The sequence below is a fragment of the Chiloscyllium punctatum genome, chromosome 50, assembly GCF_047496795.1.
Source record: "Chiloscyllium punctatum isolate Juve2018m chromosome 50, sChiPun1.3, whole genome shotgun sequence".
In the NCBI taxonomy this organism is placed as follows: Eukaryota; Metazoa; Chordata; class Chondrichthyes; order Orectolobiformes; family Hemiscylliidae; genus Chiloscyllium; species Chiloscyllium punctatum.
The window spans coordinates 28,409,205-28,428,676 of record NC_092788.1 but is presented as its reverse complement, the minus strand read 5'-3'; the positions used below and the strand labels follow the sequence as shown (position 1 = coordinate 28,428,676).

General features: G+C 52.6%; 1 protein-coding gene across 1 annotated transcript; it reads right to left on the bottom strand.

The window, feature by feature from the left end:
- Positions 1-2,050: 2,050 nt before the first annotated feature.
- Positions 2,051-19,118, bottom strand: LOC140470031 (transmembrane and coiled-coil domain protein 3-like). Its single transcript, XM_072566492.1, has 4 exons — positions 18,280-19,118; positions 8,903-9,802; positions 6,117-6,252; positions 2,051-3,324 (listed from the first exon to the last, which is right to left on the bottom strand). The coding sequence occupies exons 1-4, from the start codon at positions 19,116-19,118 to the stop codon at positions 3,016-3,018; spliced, it is 2,184 nt and encodes a 727-aa protein (XP_072422593.1). The 3' UTR covers positions 2,051-3,015.
- Positions 19,119-19,472: the final 354 nt, after the last annotated feature.

Genomic DNA, 19,472 nt, shown 5'->3' with positions numbered 1-19,472 from the left:
AAGCCCCTTTTGTTAAACTCTGGCTAACTAAAGGTGAAGTCATCATTGTCCCAGAGGATCATAGAGGTACCGCCCGTCAGAGAGAGACCAGACGAATGATGGTGGCTTAACCTGAGGGGTCACCACACTTCAGGCGAGGAGCAAGGCTGAGAACTCAGGACCTTCATGGTGACCTCAGTCGGTGCGGGAATTGAACCCACACTATTGGTTTGGCTCTGTATTACAAAGCAGCCATCCAACCAACTGAGCTCGCTGACCCACTTCTAACTACGGGCAAGTCGATTGAACTGAAACCAGTACAGCCAGATAATCAGGAATGGAATTAACAGTTGTTAACAGAGGCTGTGGAATAGAAGGTACAGCGGTGACACTTGACCAATGTTGATTGTAGGACTGGAACTGAAGGGTTTAATAGATGGGTGACGGTCTTCCGAGAGTAGATGCAAGGCAGCACAGTGGTTCAGTGTTAGCCACTGCTGCCTCACAGCGTCAGATACCCTGCTTCAATTCCAGTCCCGGGCGACTGTGCAAACTCCACACAGACATTCTCCCGTGTCAGCGCGGATTTGCTCTGGTTTCCTCCCACAGTCCAAAGATGTGCAAGTTAGGGTGGATTGGCCATGGGAAGTGTGGCATTACGGGTAGTGGGAAGGGGTTTGAGTGGATGCTGTTCGGAAGGTTGGTGTAGACGCGATGGGCCAAATGGCCTGTAGCCGCACTAAAAATTCTGTGATTCACTTCCAGTGCCTGGACTGCTCTGGCAGTGCCCTGAAGTAATTGGCAGAGTACCTGTTCACGATTGTGTTCTGCTGTGGTACCTGTTCCAGCCTGAGGGCATAGATTTAAGATGATGCAGGATGCCCCTTTGATCTGTCCTAATCCCACTTTGCCATCTGCCTTTCCCTGCTCAAAACTGATCTGACCAGCAGGCTTCAGTTGAAGTGAGTAGGCCGCATGAGTTGGTACTTCTCCCACAAGCCCCACTCCTCCACTCCCTACTGATAACCACATTGAGAGAAACATCTCACTTGTGAATATCAAAAATCAACAATATCTCAGTCCGGGATCCAGCAATGATTTAAGTCATTTATTTGGCTTTGTGTACCATGTGACCCAGTCGCTAACAATGCCACCTCATCGTTGCCCTTTCTGATGGCAGTCCAGCGGTAACTTCACCTGCTAGGAACTCGAGGCAGGTGAAGGTTTTTACAAATGCAGGGCTAAGACGTTAGGCCGGACTGCGGGTGTTGCATCAACTTGCCTTCAGCCCCCTCCCTAAGGGGAAGGCTACTTTTGCCTTGCCTGTTTACCAGGTTTCAGGGCCTGCTGGCAGGACCGTGGCAAGTTCAAGCTAGGAATTGTGAATACTCTAGCTCACACGGGAGGGCCGTACATGACTGGTGCAGGCATTGTGGTTCAGGTGGAAGAGTATGCAATGTTGGGCACAGCCCACGGCACAATGTTAAAGGGTGTGGACGCATCACCACACATTCTGTCTTCAATGACCAGCATGTGAGGGAGAAATTGCAGAGGTTCTGCCCATCATTTCCTCGTGTCCTGGGGCTACAGGTGTGATGCTGAACTAGAGGAGTCTGCTAATGTGGTGCCTTTTCTTCAGAAAGAGATACAGACCAGGTCATTACAGACCAGTCAATCCAACTTTGGCATGTTAATTATTGGTGAAAAATAACACCAAGGAATGGCCTTAATGGTTATTTTAAAAAGGCACAAATTAATCAAAGGCAGTAGGTGTGGGCTTGTTAAAAGGAGGGTCTTTTCTGACTGACTTGGTTTAAGTTTTGGTTTTGAGGAGGTGACCAGGAGGGATGATGAAGGTGCTGCACTTTAGACATGGTTGGTTTGGATGTTAGCAAGTGTTTTGACCTGAACCCAAATAGTAGCCTGCTTGGGAACACACAAACCTGCACAATGCTCAGGCAGCTTGGTTCAAAAACACTACAGGTAGCGAGAGGCGAAAGATAAAAGGTGACTGGAGTGGATCCTGTTTCCACTGGGCTTCTGCAGGGCTTCATAACCAGCTTCCTGGCTGTGTGTGTATTAGCGACTAGAGCCTTCAATGTAAATCGTTTGGAATTAATGCAATAATTAGCTAAAAGAAAGAGAGTTATAAACTGTAGGAAGATATCGATGAACTGGATAGGGCAGGGGCAGAAGAATGGCAATAGAATTTAATGTCGCAATGGGGAGAACAAACAGGACAAGGAGATTGTGAGAATTGTAACAGAGTGGGACACCTTGGAATACATGTCCACAGGTCCCTGAAGTTTCCCAGACAGGACGTTCTGAAGGAAATTGGAAGCTTTGTACATCTTGGCCTAAACCAGGTGTGTTAGAGCAGTTAGGTTTTTGCTGAAAACACCAGTTGGAGTGTAGCGAGAGAACGGTGCACTGGTCACTGTATCACAAGAAGATGTGATGGCACAAGACAAGATGCAGAAAGGGGTTGCCAGCACTGGAGAATTTTAATGACAAAGGACTGGAAAATGCTGGGAATTGTTCCCTTTGGGGGTGGTATATTCGATGTCTTATAAAATTGAGGCACTGTGCCAGGAAGGAGCTATTTCTCATTAGTGAAAAGGTTGATAACCAGGGGATAAAGATTTAAATGTGGTAAGGAGATGAGCTTGGGAGGGGGTGAGAGGGCAGACTTGAGAAAAAACCTTCTTGCTTGAAAGCTGGTGGAGGGAACTGGAATTAGTTGCCTAACAGAGTGGTCAGAGCAGGAACCCTAAGATGTACGTGGATGCAGACTTGATGAACTGTAACCTAAAGGAGCAAGGAGCTGGGCGATTGAATTTGGCTCTTTCTCTGTAGGTGCTACTGTCCTCCTTTGGACAGTGTTTTGGAGAGGCCCCGGGGAGGGGGAACGCAGTGGGAGGAAGGCGGTTTATTGCTGCAACGCTGTGCTGTGCAGCTGACTGGCTCTCCACACCTTTTGTGGTTTTGCTGTGGACCCAAGGGAGAAAGGTCACCCATTGCTCCAGTCTGCAGCTCTTAACGCCAACGGAAAATCACCCGCCTGGTGATGGAAGCAGTGAGCAGTTCCCAGTTGTGCCACGCGAACAATAGCAGTACAACCACCATGCCAGTGCTGATGGTCCTTGCCCGGGTCTTGATGAAAGGCGAGACCACAGCCGATATGGTGGACATCAGCATCAGAATGACCGCGATGATGATGAGCAACAGGTTCATGGTCTTACCCAGCAGCTCCCTCGTGTTGACGTGGTCCAGAATCTCCCCCTGAGCCGCTTGCTGCTGCTGTTCCAGCCGGGCCATTTTGCTCTGGAAGTTCTCCAGCACCTCCTATCCAACAAACAACATGGGGACAAGACAGAGGTTACTGAAGAACTTGGTGAGCAGAGATGAATGGACAAACATAAACATGAAGGCAGATAGCAGACTCCAGCAATAACAGGAAGCCACACATCAACCTGAGTCTGATCATCTTATCCAGTGTCGTACTCCTGCCTCAAATTTGTACATTTCTTTGTGACATGGAGGAGAGTATTCAGAATGCAACAGACTCACCACCCTCAAAGAGCAAATATTCCCCTTCAACCCCATCTTAACCAGGAGACCCCTCACTCTGAAAGCACGTTCCCACCTCTCGTTCTGGATTCCCCAGCCTAAGCAAAGTGGAGCGACAATGAGGGACTCGAAAGAAATGACCAGAAATAAAGCAGTAATTTCTCCCAGTCCTGACATGGCAGAGTTTGGCAGAATGTACGGGTTTAGGCCATCAGGGATTTTCAAAAAGAGAAGTCCCGTTGTTGTGAATTTCCTGAAGTTTCCAACGTTCTGAAACTGTCTATGTAGATTGTGCAGTAGCGAATGCAATTCTTGGTTTCAGAAAAAGGGGACGGTGAAAGGCCAAGAGAGGAATGTGAGGATTACTGGGCCGGTTAGCCTAACCTCGATGGGCAGGGAATGTTCTCGGAATCTTGTATGGGAACCAACAACAGAAATCTCTTAGTGAATTCGTCACCTGGTTGGGCAGAGGGGAGATGGTGGCCTAATGGCAATGTGACCGATAATTCCAAAGATCCACCTCTCTGTAAGCGAAGACGTTGTTCCTGAGGCCTGTCTTAAATGGCTGACCACACCTCTAACTCCACCCTCCCCCACCCCCACACCTCCTCTTGAAATTATGTCCATGGGTCTTGACTCACCGTACCTGTAAAAACATAACTTTTGGAAAATAGTCCCAGACAGGGTAAGGACAGCAGATTGTCTTCCCTAAAGAGCATCAGTGGACTAATGGGTTTTTACAACAGTCAGTGGTCATTGTCACGGTTATTATCATTGACGTTGGTTTGAGATTTTATTAACAGAATTTAAATTCCACCAGTTACCAAGGTGGGATTTGAACCAGTGTTCTCAGGGCATCAGCCTGGTCCTAACATTAGAGACATTGAAAGTAGGAGTCAGAGTAGGCCATTCTGCCCTTCAGTAGGGTCATGGCTAATCATGCAATTCAGTCCCCTGTTACCACTCCACCCCCCCCACCCATACTCTTTGACCCCTTTAGTTCCAAGAACTATAACTCCTTGAAAACATTCAACCTCAACCCTTTTCTGTGGCAGAGAATTCCACGCACACACTGAAGACATTCTCCTCATCTCAATAATAAACGGCCAACTTTGTATCTTTAGACTGTGACCCCCCCCCCCCCCCACCCCCCCACCCCCCCACCCCCGGCTCTGTGCTCACCTGTTATGGTAAATATCTTCCCTGCATTCCCCCCTCTCTAGTCCTGTGAGAATGTTATGGGTTCCGATGAGATCCCCTCCTTATTTTTCTAAACTCCAGTGAATATATGTTCAATTATTCTTCATACATCAGTTCTGCCATCCCGGGACTCGGTCTGATAAACCATAGTTACCCTCCATGACTGCTACATCACCACTGCCTCACCTGACGGCAAACTCAGCTGGCTAGACTGTGTGAAAATTAATTGTATGTTCGCAGAACCTGTGTGTTCTCTCATGTGACAGAACGGCTTGGCATCTGAATCACAAAAGGTTAGTTTGCAGATGCAGCATGTCATTAAGAAGGCAAAAGGAATATTGTCCGACATTGTTAGAGGGATGGAGTTTAAAAACACAGGAGGTTATGCTGTAGGTTACTGGCGAGGACAAATCTGGAGTACTCGATACAGTTTTGGTCTCCCTCCTTGAGAAAAGATGTACTGGCCCTGGAAGGGGTGCAGAGGAGGTTCATGAGGTTGAGTCCGGAGTCGAGGGGGTTGGTCTATGAGGAGAGATTGAGTAGACTGGGACTGTACTCAGTGGAATTGAGAAGAACGAAGGGGAATTTTACAGGAACATATGAAATTATGAAGGGAATAGATAAAATAGAAGGAGGGAGGTTATTTCCACGGCAGGGAGAAAGTGAGGGCTGGAGATCAGAGTCAAAAAGTGGGCGCTGGAAAAGCACAGCTGGTTGGGCAGCATCTGAGGAGCAGGAGAGTCGACGTTTCGAGCAGAAGCTCTTATCAGGAATATGAAGGTGGGGGGTGCCCAAGGAGGCTGAGAGACAAATGGGAGGGTTGGGGCTGGGGGCGGAGGGGGCGGTGAAGGTAGCTAGGAGTGAGATGGGTAGATGAAGGTGATAGGTTGGAGCGGAACGTGAAGCGGATGGGTGGGAAGGAAGATGGACAAATAGGACAGTTCAAGAGGGTGGTGCCGGATTGGAGGGTTGAATGTGGGATAATGAGGGGGAAGGGGAGATGAGGAAACGGGTGAAATCAGCATTGATTCCATGTGGTTGGAGAGTTCCAAGGCAGGAGATGAGGTATTCTTCCTCCAAGTGTCATGTGACTAGGATTTGGTGGTGGAGGAGGCCCAGGACTTGCACATCCTTGGCAGAGTTGGAGGGAGAGTTGAAGTAGCTGACCACTTCAACTACACACGCACTAAACGACCCCACCATCATGTGGCCACTCTCTCAGTTTCACCTGGTGGCTTTTCGAAGTCACATGCCAAGACCCATTCCCGCCTAGCCCTGTTGGGTGTGTGTTGGGGGTTGGGAGGAAGGATCCCTAATCTTCCCATTCCTCTGAAACTCACAGCACAGTGCTAGCTCCTGCTACTGACCCAGATGTCCCTGCTGCTCTCATACGACTGGTAGGCTATCTTCTCCTCTAGGCTGGCCAGCTCACTCTTCAAGTTCAGCACCTCATTCTGGTGAAGGTCCATCAGGTCGTTCAGTTCAGCCTGTAGTTGGGTTGACCTAAAATAATGAGAAAGTTAACACACAAGTTCTTGTGTAACAACCTGCACATTCCAGACATCATTGTTCATTCCCAGCTAGTCTTTGTAGTGTTGACCTAAAGCTTGCTCGCCAGTACTCCTATCTCTCCTTCATTCCTCTGTCTCTTTCTCCTCTCTCCTTTTTTTTTACCTTCTGCTTTCCCACTCTATCTTCCTTCTCTCTTTCTCACACACCCATTCTGCTCATTCACTTGCATCCTCTCACTCTGTCGCTCTTTCCCCCACCACCTCATCCATTCCTCTCCCTGGAGTTTGTCCTGGAGGTTTTGCAACCTTACTGTCTTCCACCCCACCACACTCTCCCCTCCCCATTCCCACCTTTCTCTTCTCATCTCCCCACTGTCCTCCAGTCTCCTCCACTCACCTTTTCCTATTCCCCTTCCTCTTTCTACTCCCTGCTCCCCTTCCTGCCCATTCTCCATGCCACCCCTCCTCACCACCCCACTTCCTCCACTCCCCTTGCTCTCTCCCCTCCCCTTTCTCTCTGCTACCCCTTCTCTCCTCTCCCCTCACTCTTGCTGCCAATTTATTCTTAAGGTCACAAAATGGGGTTGGTGCTAAGAAGCTGCTTCTTTCATCCTCAGGGTGGTGGTGGGGAGGGGGAGGGGGAGGCGGAGGGGAGCCAGAGGTTGGAGTCTAAAACACACAAGGACCTATGGTCACAGAGTAATGGCTTGGCTATTCTGGACAGAGATGAGGAGAGAATTCTTTTTCCTGAGGACAGTGAATCTAGCCCAGAGAAGGCTGGGTTCATCGAGTGTTGAGATGGCTGGAATTCTAAGCACTGAGAGAATTGGCATGATGACTCAGTGGTTGGCACTGCTGCCTCACAGTGATAGGGACCTTAAGTGACAGTCTGTGTGGAGGTGGTACATTCTCTTTCTTCCCCCCCATGTCTACATGGGTTTCCTCCCACGGTCCAATGATGCAGGTTAGTTGGATCAGCCATGCTAAATTGCCCCATAGTGTCTAGGGATGTACAGGTTAGGGTGGATTGGCCGTGCTAAATTGTCCCCGTAGTGCCCAGGGATGTGCAGGTTAGGGTGGATTGGCCGTGCTAAATTGCCCCGTAGTGCCCAGGGATGTACAGGTTAGGGTGGATTGACCGTGCTAAATTGCCCCGTAGTGTCTAGGGATGTGCAGGTTAGGGTGGATTGGCCGTGCTAAATTGTCCCCGTAGTGTCCAGGGATGTACAGGTTAGGATGGATTGGCCGTGCTAAATTGTCCCGTAGTGCCCAGGGATGTACAGGTTAGGGTGGATTGACCGTGCTAAATTGCCCCGTAGTGTCTAGGGATGTGCAGGTTAGGGTGGATTGGCTGTGCTAAATTGTCCCCGTAGTGTCCAGGGATGTACAGGTTAGGATGGATTGGCCGTGCTAAATTGTCCCGTAGTGCCCAGGGATGTGCAGGTTAGGGTGGATTGGCCGTGCTAAATTGTCCCCGTAGTGCCCAGGGATGTGCAGGTTAGGGTGGGATTGGCCGTGCTAAATTGTCCCGTAGTGCCCAGGGATGTACAGGTTAGGGTGGGATTGGCCGTGCTAAATTGTCCCGTAGTGCCCAGGGATGTGCAGGTTAGGGTGGATTGGCCGTGCTAAATTGTCCCATAGTGCCCAGGGATGTACAGGTTAGGGTGGATTGGCCGTGCTAAATTGTCCCGTAGTGCCCAGGGATGTGCAGGTTAGGGTGGATTGGCCGTGCTAAATTGTCCCCGTAGTGCCCAGGGATGTACAGGTTAGGATGGATTGGCCGTGCTAAATTGTCCCGTAGTGCCCAGGGATGTGCAGGTTAGGGTGGATTGGCTGTGCTAAATTGTCCCGTAGTGCCCAGGGATGTGCAGGTTAGGGTGGATTGGCCCGTGCTAAATTGTCCCATAGTGCCCAGGGATGTGCAGGTTAGGGTGGATTGGCCGTGCTAAATTGTCCCATAGTGCCCAGGGATGTACAGGTTAGGGTGGATTGGTCGTGCTAAATTGTCCCCGTAGTGCCCAGGGATGTGCAGGTTAGGGTGGATTGGCCGTGCTAAATTGTCCCCGTAGTGTCCAGGGATGTACAGGTTAGGGCGGATTGGCCGTGCTAAATTGTCCCCGTAGTGCCCAGGGATGTACAGGTTAGGGCGGATTGGCCGTGCTAAATTGTCCCATAGTGTCCAGGGATGTACAGGTTAGGGCGGATTGGCCATGCTAAATTGCCCAGTAGTGAGCAGATGAGGGTGGATTCGCTATGGGAAATGCAGGATGACTCTGGGTGGGATGCTCTTCAAAAGTTTGATGTGGACCAGATGGGCCGAATGGCCTGCTTTTCCACACTAGAGATTCTATAAAATTGAAGATTTGTATGGGAAGGAGGAGTTGGGAATGGTCACAGTCTGAACTGTATGGCAGAACAGTCCTGGAGGGGACTGGTGAGGACCCCCTTTCTTTAGTTTTAACACCTTTCTGTTGAGGAGGTGCTGCAGCTTATCTGGGACACAGGGTGGGGGGGGGGGGGGGGCTGCTCATTGAGGAACCAATGGCCAGAATGGGTTTTGAAAACCTGTGGATTGTCTCACAGTGACTGGGGCAGGTGCGCAGTGGAAGGAATGAACCATCGTGGGAATTATAGGCAGATACCTGTATTTCTCCTCTTCTAAGGACTCTTGAAAAACCGAGTAATGCTGATTGTATTGCTCTGCTATGTTCTTAAAGCTCAGCTCCAAATTCAGTTGTGTTTCTTTGATGTCAGTCAACTCCTCCAGTATGGACAGGTAGCCAGTATTTTGTCTGTCTGAGGAATTCATCCCGCTTGTCTTAATATCGTAGTTGAGCCCTGCCAGATCTTGCAGATCTTCAGAGAAGCTGGTGGTGATGGAGTAGTCATCATCAGGCAAGCTGAGTTGCTGCAAGGGGTGGGTAGTTTGGTAGGGAGGGTTAAACTTGTCCAACGGGGTCTCTTTGGAGATACCTTGGATCTCCGACAGTGCATGCGCCAGGAGGTTTGCCTTGGATAGGGAGCTGGCTTCGCTGTGAAATGGCGATTCTGTTTGGTTGTCCTCCAGCAGATGGTCGCTCCTCAACCCCTGTATGGCAAACAGGGAGGGGTTTTTCTCCCGCAACAGCTCCAGCTCCCTCTCCAGCTGCTGCTGCTTCCTGACGTACTGCTGCAGCCTCCTCTGCAGCTGCAGGATGACCGAGGTGAGGTAGTGGTTCTTCTTCTCAAAGGCCTGCTTCAAGCGGAAGGCCTGGCTGTGGTCAGTACGAGCAATGAGTCGCAGGTACTCTGAGACGTTGGTGTTACGGTGGGTCTGCTGCACCCGGATCTGCTCGCTGATCTTCAGGATCTTCTGCTGGAGCAGACCCTGCTCAGTTTTCAGCTCCTGCAGTAAGACCTCCTCCTCCACGTGGGAGTTGTCAGACAGCTGCTCGGAGGTCTCCGACACACTGAAAGCTGGTGGGCTGGGTGGCAGTGCTAAGCTGGTCACTTCTGCTGCGTCAGCCTGAAAAGGCAAAGACCCGAGAGAAAGAAAAACTCCCCTCCATTAATTCCAGCTCAAGACCAACGCAGCACTTTACACTCATTGGTTTAATCAAGATTCGGAGACGCCGGTGTTGGACTGGGGTGGACCAAGTTAAAAATCACACAACACCAGGTTATAGTCCAACAGGTTTAATTGGAAGCACTAGCTTTAAGAGCGACGCTCCTTCCTCAGGTAATAGTGACTATCACCTGATGAAGGAGCATCGCTCCGAAAGCTAGTGTGCTTCCAATTTAACCTGTTGGACTATAACCTGGTGTTGTTTGGTTTAATCAGGGCTTTGATAGATAGATGGATAGAACAGTACAGTGCAATACAGACCGTGCAGACCTTTTATCCTATCATCACAAAATTATGTCCCCTTGTAATAGACATTTCCACTCTGGGTAAAAGTCTCTGGCTATCCACTCTATCTTATGCCTGTCATCATCTTGTACACCCCTATCAAGTCACCTCTCATCTTTCTTTGCTGCAATGAGAAAATCCCTAGCTGCTTCAAATTATGCCATAAAACCATGCCCTTCAGTCCTGGTAGATCTTCTGTGCGCCATCTCTAACGCTAACACATCTCTCCTATAATGAGGCAACCAGAACTGAACACAAGTGTGGGTCTAGTCAGGGCTCGACAGAGCTGCTCACAGCTCTTAAACTCAATTCCCCAGCTAATGAGAACCAACAAACCTTCTTAACAGCTCTTATCGATTTGGGTGGCAACTTGGAGGGATCGATGGATGTGGACCCCAAGATCCCTCTGTTCTTCCACACTGCCAAGAATTCTGACTTTAACTCTGTATTCTGCATTCAAATTCTACCTTTCAAAATGAAGCACTTCATACTTTTCCAGGTTGAACTCCGTCTGCCACTTATTATCCTGTTAATGTCTTGTTGCAACCTACTACAGCCCTCCACACTATCCAGCACATCACCTCCTGAAACACCCCTCCCCTTCACACACACACACACACACACACACACACAATCCTGGCTCAGTACGGTATTAGCCATCCCTTCAGTTTTGCCGGGTTAAAGTCCTGGAACTGCACCCCCAGTGGGCACCGCAATTGTTCCTATAAACTGGAACTGGTCACTGTCACCCTCTGAAGAGACGATTAAGGGCAGGTCCAGCACGCAGTTCCCATATCATAAAAACAAAAAGGATCAGTCAGAGAGGAAGTAGAAGACTGCATCGTTTTGTTTTCTTTGGATTTGAGGTTGGGAGGAAGGAGGCTGTTGCAGGTCACAGCGAGTTCAGTCATATTCAGTCACATAAGGCGAGCTGGGAGTGTTCTTGGTTTTGACATAAACCATTGAAACCATTGCTCACATCCGGCACCAGCTGTAAACAGGAACAGGCCGAGTGTTGTTGGTTATTTCTTTATTAACCTGGCTCAGATCCGCCTCCCCCCGCCCCCTCTCCAAAAACCTCAATCAAGAATTGTGTTCAGTTCTGGTCGCCTCATTACAGGAAAGGTGTGGAAGCTTTCGAGAGGGTGCAGAGGACATGTCTTGTGAAAAGCTAGGGCTTTTCGCTTTGGAACGAACAAGGATGGGAGCTGACTTAATAGAGGTGTATAAGATGTTGAGATAGAGCGAATAGCCAGAGAATTTCTCCCAGGGTGGAAATGGCTATCACATGGGGGCACAGTTTTAAGATAATTGGAGGAAGGTTTAGGGGAGATGTCAGCAGTAGGTTCTTCACACACAGAGTGGTGGGTGCATGGAATGTGTGGTAGTAGAGTCAGATACATAGGGACATTTAAGTGACTCTTGGATAGGGCACATGGAAGATAGAACAATGAAGGGCGTGGAGGTTAGTCTGATCTTAGAGTGGGATAAAAGGCTGGCACAAGATCAAGGGCTGAAGGATCTGTACTGTTCCTTGTTCTATGAAAGTGCATTCATTCCTCTAGCACCTTCCACCACTCACTGAAGGTCTGCCCAAATGCCACCACCCACTTCTGCAAAAAAACATGAATTGCAGTCACAGATGGGAGCTGGCAGATCAACTAGTTTGTGCACACACAGTTCCCCTCTCCATACCCCTCACTCAGACCCACACTCAGAGCACCCTGCACAGTTCCCCTCTCTGTATCTCTGTACCCCTCACTCAGACCCACACTCGGATCATCGGAGCACCCTGCATAGTTCCCCTCTCTGTATCTCTGTAACCTTCACTCAGACCTATACTCGAAGCATCGGAGCACCCTGCACAGTTCCCCTCTCGGTATCCCTCACTCAGACCCACACTCGGAGCACCCTGCACAGTTCCCCTCTCTGTATCCCTCACTCAGACCCACACTCGGAGCACCCTGCACAGTTCCCCTCTCTGTATCCCTCACTCAGACCCACACTCGGAGCACCCTGCACAGTTCCCCTCTCTGTATCCCTCACTCAGACCCACGCTCGGAGCACCGTGCACAGTTCCCCTCTCTGTATCCCTCACTCAGACCCACGCTCGGAGCACCCTGCACAGTTCCCCTCTCTGTATTCCTCACTCAGACCCACACTCGGAGCACCCTGCACAGTTCCCCTCTCTGTATTCCTCACTCAGACCCACACTCGGAGCACCCTGCACAGTTCCCCTCTCTGTATCCCTCACTCAGACCTCTTCTCGAAGCATCGGAGCACCCTGCACAGTTCCCATCTCCGTATCCCTCACTCAGACCTATACTCGGAGCACTCTGCACAGTTCCCGTCTCCATACCCCTCACTCGGACTCAGACTTCTAGCACCGTGCACAGTTCCCATCTCCGTATGCCTCACTTGGAGCACTGTGCATAGTTCCCATCTCCGTATCCCTCGGTCAGACCCACACTCGGAGCACCGTGCACAGTTCCCCATCTCCATATCCCTTGGTCAGACCCACACTCGGAGCACCGTGCACAGTTCCTGTCTCCGGATCCCTCAGACCCACATTTGGATCACTGTGAACAGTTCCTATCTCTGTATCTGTCAATCAGACCCACACTCGGAGCACCGGGATCAGTTCCCATCTCGTATTCCTCAGTTAGACCCACTCTTGGAACACCATGCACAGTTCCCCGTCTCCCTATCCCTCGGCCAGACCCACACTCGGAGCACCGTGCACAGTTCCCCATCTCCATATCCCTCGGTCAGACCCACACTCGGAGCACCGTGCACAGTTCCCCGTCTCCGTATCCCTCGGTCAGACCCACACTCGGAGCACCGTGCACAGTTCCCCGTCTCCGTATCCCTCGGTCAGACCCACACTCGGAGCACCGTGCACAGTTCCCCGTCTCCGTATCCCTCACTCAGACCCACACTCGGAGCACCGTGCACAGTTCCCATCTCCGTATCCCTCGGTCAGACCCACACTCGGAGCACCGTGCACAGTTCCCCATCTCCATATCCCTTGGTCAGACCCACACTCGGAGCACCGTGCACAGTTCCTGTCTCCGGATCCCTCAGACCCACATTTGGATCACTGTGAACAGTTCCTATCTCTGTATCTGTCAGTCAGACCCACACTCGGAGCACCGGGATCAGTTCCCATCTCGTATTCCTCAGTTCGACCCACTCTTGGAACACCATGCACAGTTCCCCATCTCCGTATCCCTCCAGCAGACCCACACGGAGCACCGTGTGCACAGTTCCCCGTCTTCCTATCCCTTGGCCAGACCCACACTCGGAGCACCGTGCACAGTTCCCCATCTCCATATCCCTCGGCCAGACCCACACTCGGAGCACCGTGCACAGTTCCCCGTCTCCATATCCCTCGGTCAGACCCACACTCGGAGCACCGTGCACAGTTCCCCATCTCCGTATCCCTCGGTCAGACCCACACTCGGAGCACCGTGCACAGTTCCCATCTCCGTATCCCTCGGTCAGACCCACACTCGGAGCACCGTGCACAGTTCCCCGTCTCCGTATCCCTCGGTCAGACCCACACTCGGAGCACCGTGCACAGTTCCCCGTCTCCGTATCCCTCACTCAGACCCACACTCGGAGCACCGTGCACAGTTCCCATCTCCGTATCCCTCGGTCAGACCCACACTCGGAGCACCGTGCACAGTTCCCCGTCTCCGTATCCCTCGGTCAGACCCACACTCGGAGCACCGTGCACAGTTCCCCGTCTCCGTATCCCTCGGTCAGACCCACACTCGGAGCACCGTGCACAGTTCCTGTCTCCGGATCCCTCAGACCCACATTTGGATCACTGTGAACAGTTCCTATCTCTGTATCTGTCAGTCAGACCCACACTCGGAGCACCGGGATCAGTTCCCATCTCGTATTCCTCAGTTAGACCCACTCTTGGAACACCATGCACAGTTCCCCATCTCCGTATCCCTCACTCAGACCCACACCCGGAGCACCCTGCACAGTTCCCCTCTCTGTATCTCTGTACCCCTCACTCAGACCCACACTCGGATCATCAGAGCACCCTGCAGAGTTCCCCTCTCTGTATCTCTGTACCCCTCACTCAGACCCACACTCGGATCATCGGAGCACCCTGCATAGTTCCCCTCTCTGTATCTCTGTAACCCTCACTCAGACCTATACTCGAAGCATCGGAGCACCCTGCACAGTTCCCCTCTCTGTATCCCTCACTCAGACCCACACTCGGAGCACCCTGCACAGTTCCCCTCTCTGTATCCCTCACTCAGACCCACACTCGGAGCACCCTGCACAGTTCCCCTCTCTGTATCCCTCACTCAGACCCACACTCGGAGCACCGTGCACAGTTCCCCTCTCTGTATCCCTCACTCAGACCCACACTCGGAGCACCCTGCACAGTTCCCCTCTCTGTATCCCTCACTCAGACCCACACTCGGAGCACCCTGCACAGTTCCCCTCTCTGTATTCCTCACTCAGACCCACACTCGGAGCACCCTGCACAGTTCCCCTCTCTGTATTCCTCACTCAGACCCACACTCGGAGCACCCTGCACAGTTCCCCTCTCTGTATCCCTCACTCAGACCTCTTCTCGAAGCATCGGAGCACTCTGCACAGTTCCCGTCTCCATACCCCTCACTCGGACTTACACTTCTAGCACCGTGCACAGTTCCCATCTCCGTATGCCTCACTTGGAGCACTGTGCATAGTTCCCATCTCCTTATCGCTCAATCAGACCCACACTCGGAGCACCGTGCACAGTTCCCCGTCTCCGTATCCCTCGGTCAGACCCACACTCGGAGCACCGTGCACAGTTCCCCGTCTCCGTATCCCTCGGTCAGACCCACACTCGGAGCACCGTGCACAGTTCCCCGTCTCCGTATCCCTCGGTCAGACCCACACTCGGAGCACCGTGCACAGTTCCCCGTCTCCGTATCCCTCGGTCAGACCCACACTCGGAGCACCGTGCACAGTTCCCATCTCCGTATCCCTCACTCAGACCCACACTCGGAGCACTGTGCACAGTTCCCCGTCTCCGTATCCCTCGGTCAGACCCACACTCGGAGCACCGTGCACAGTTCCCCGTCTCCGTATCCCTCGGTCAGACCCACACTCGGAGCACCGTGCACAGTTCCCCGTCTCCGTATCCCTCGGTCAGACCCACACTCGGAGCACCGTGCACAGTTCCCCGTCTCCGTATCCCTCGCTCAGACCCACACTCGGAGCACCGTGCACAGTTCCCCATCTCCATATCCCTCGGTCAGACCCACACTCGGAGCACCGTGCACAGTTCCTGTCTCCGGATCCCTCAGACCCACATTTGGATCACTGTGAACAGTTCCTATCTCTGTATCTGTCAGTCAGACCCACACACGGAGCACCGGGATCAGTTCCCATCTCGTATTCCTCAGTTAGACCCACTCTTGGAACACCATGCACAATTCCCCATCTCCGTATCCCTCCAGCAGACCCACACGGAGCACCGTGTGCACAGTTCTCCGTCTCCCTATCCCTCGGCCAGACCCACACTCGGAGCACCGTGCACAGTTCCCGTCTCCATACCCCTCACTCGGACTTACACTTCTAGCACCGTGCACAGTTCCCATCTCCGTATGCCTCACTTGGAGCACTGTGCATAGTTCCCATCTCCTTATCGCTCAATCAGACCCACACTCGGAGCACCGTGCACAGTTCCCCGTCTCCGTATCCCTCGGTCAGACCCACACTCGGAGCACCGTGCACAGTTCCCCGTCTCCGTATCCCTCGGTCAGACCCACACTCGGAGCACCGTGCACAGTTCCCCGTCTCCGTATCCCTCGGTCAGACCCACACTCGGAGCACCGTGCACAGTTCCCCGTCTCCGTATCCCTCGGTCAGACCCACACTCGGAGCACCGTGCACAGTTCCCATCTCCGTATCCCTCACTCAGACCCACACTCGGAGCACTGTGCACAGTTCCCCGTCTCCGTATCCCTCGGTCAGACCCACACTCGGAGCACCGTGCACAGTTCCCCGTCTCCGTATCCCTCGGTCAGACCCACACTCGGAGCACCGTGCACAGTTCCCCGTCTCCGTATCCCTCGGTCAGACCCACACTCGGAGCACCGTGCACAGTTCCCCATCTCCGTATCCCTCGCTCAGACCCACACTCGGAGCACCGTGCACAGTTCCCCATCTCCATATCCCTCGGTCAGACCCACACTCGGAGCACCGTGCACAGTTCCTGTCTCCGGATCCCTCAGACCCACATTTGGATCACTGTGAACAGTTCCTATCTCTGTATCTGTCAGTCAGACCCACACACGGAGCACCGGGATCAGTTCCCATCTCGTATTCCTCAGTTAGACCCACTCTTGGAACACCATGCACAATTCCCCATCTCCGTATCCCTCCAGCAGACCCACACGGAGCACCGTGTGCACAGTTCTCCGTCTCCCTATCCCTCGGCCAGACCCACACTCGGAGCACCGTGCACAGTTCCCCATCTCCATATCCCTCGGTCAGACCCACACTCGGAGCACCGTGCACAGTTCCCCGTCTCCGTATCCCTCGGTCAGACCCACACTCGGAGCACCGTGCACAGTTCCCCGTCTCCGTATCCCTCGGTCAGACCCACACTCGGAGCACCGTGCACAGTTCCCCGTCTCCGTATCCCTCACTCAGACCCACACTCGGAGCACCGTGCACAGTTCCCATCTCCGTATCCCTCGGTCAGACCCACACTCGGAGCACCGTGCACAGTTCCCCATCTCCATATCCCTTGGTCCGACCCACACTCGGAGCACCGTGCACAGTTCCTGTCTCCGGATCCCTCAGACCCACATTTGGATCACTGTGAACAGTTCCTATCTCTGTATCTGTCAGTCAGACCCACACTCGGAGCACCGGGATCAGTTCCCATCTCGTATTCCTCAGTTAGACCCACTCTTGGAACACCATGCACAGTTCCCCATCTCCGTATCCCTCCAGCAGACCCACACGGAGCACCGTGTGCACAGTTCCCCGTCTTCCTATCCCTCGGCCAGACCCACACTCGGAGCACCGTGCACAGTTCCCCATCTCCATATCCCTCGGTCAGACCCACACTCGGAGCACCGTGCACAGTTCCCCATCTCCGTATCCCTCGGTCAGACCCACACTCGGAGCACCGTGCACAGTTCCCATCTCCGTATCCCTCGGTCAGACCCACACTCGGAGCACTGTGCACAGTTCCCCTCTCCTTATCCCTCGGTTAGATTCATAGCCGGAGTACCGTGCACAATTCCCTGTCTCTGTAATGTTAAAAAATATTGAGGCATAGGTGAAGATGTGACCAGATTCTCAAAGTGATAACAGGTGGATCTTAACTCTCAAGAAGCCCATAGCTTCCTGCTTTTGTAAAGAGAGGGTCAAGGGGTGCCCTGACAGCTCTTCAACACAACGGGGAAATGAATGAAGTACTCTTACCTGGAGGCTGCAGCACCTCTTTTTCAGACTGAAGCGATACACCATCGTTCCCAACAGTGCTGGAGCAGGCAGCTTCCCTTGTCACTGTCAAACTCAGTGACACAGCCAGTAGTCAGATCTTTTCACCGGGGGCAGAATGTAGTGGGACAGGCCAAGAGGCTTCTGTCCCGAGTGGTCTCCCTTTTGCCGAAGGAGGTAGCTGTGGGTCTCGGGTAAGCAGCTCTGCTTGAAAACAGAGCTGAAACACTTCCTCTGCTGCGTGCGGTGGTGGGGCTGGGTCGTCTGCGTCTGTGGTTTTAACACGCACCGTGCTGCACTCCTCCCAACCCCTCTGCCAAGCCCAGCACGACAGCTTTTGCAACGCATCTGAAAAGCTGCAGTTGATAAGCGACACGGTCCAACTCCTCCCCGATGGTGGCTTACCCACACACCGATTGTGCAACAAGAACACATTGTGGTGGTAACGTAAGCCAGCTGATCCAGCGAGAGCTGGAAATTGATAAAAATGCAAGGGGGAGAAAGGGTACCTGCAGAGCTCAGTCAGAGAGGAGCGTTGGGAGGGAGGGAGAGACGCTGAGGTTAAGGGAGGCTAGCAGGAGAGAGCTTTAAACAATCTCATATACGTGGGGGTGGGGCACAGGAGTCCCATCCAAGGGGCACATGGCCCCAGGATACCCGTCACTGGCCACTAGGCAGAGAATCTGAAACACTTCCCTCGAAGTGAGTGTGGAGGTGGTAAGAGAGCACTGGAGACTGACCCTTACCTTCTCTTTCTTTGAGCTTCTGATTTTTGGCAACCTGTGATAAAGGGAGAACCGGCGACTGTCTCCAAACCGGGTCTTGGACTTAGCCTTGGCTTCTTCCACACTGATGATGGAATCGGTGTCCATGCCCAGGAACTTTTCCGTCATGGTCTGTGTGTTCATTTTGATGGATGAGTGCAGGTTTCTCTGGGTTTTGGCAGTGCCGAGTAACTCGGGCGGCTTGAACGCCTGGAGGCTGTGATGCGGTGCAGGCCAAGAGTCCTCCTGTTCCTCCTCCTCCTCCTCCTCCTCCACCTCATCGTCCTGCGGCTGCACCTGTTTCTCACGGATCGTCTCCTCCCGCCTCTTGCTCAGAACGGGACTCTTCCTGCCCATCTTGGGGATGAAGTGGCGACGGAATCCGGAAGCAGACCTGCGCCAGCGGTCACTGGAGGTCTGGATGACCACTTTCTGGTTGGAACGCAGGCTCGGTTCAGCTATGGAGGTCCTCTGGCTTTCGGTGAGCACCGAGAGCTCATCGTCCAAGGGAATCATGAAACTGCGCAAGAAGGAGCTCTTCTCATGCAGGCTGTGGCCAGTCCCAGCCTGTGACCTCTCCTCAACTTCGGCCGAGGGCTCCCTCTGGTTGGCAAAAAGTTGCCTCATGCCCTTGGCCAGCACCTTGTTCACCTTCAAGAGGGTGGTGCCTTTACCCTGCACCCTGTCACTGGCCATGAGTGATGGTGAACTGCTCTTGGGGACCGGCTCCATGGGTCTGCCTTACACCCCTGTACCCACTTGACCTGTAAGTACAAAACCAGGTTAGACAGCCGGCTCTGCGATGCTCTGTTCTGTCCGCAACTAGTTACCAGGAAGGGGGAGGGGTGGTGTATGCAGGAGACATTGCTGGAGAGCATGTTGCCCTCCTACATCTACTCCCTCCCCACCTCACACTGGGAGGGTTAGCATCCAGGACAAGAGTGTGGTGCGCTATCAGCATGAGAGGATCTCCCATTGAAGACAGAGATGAGGAATATCTTGAGAGTCATAGACCTGAACAGCACAGAAACAGACCCTTCGGTCCAACTCGTTCATGCCGACCAGATATCCTAAATTAATCTAGTC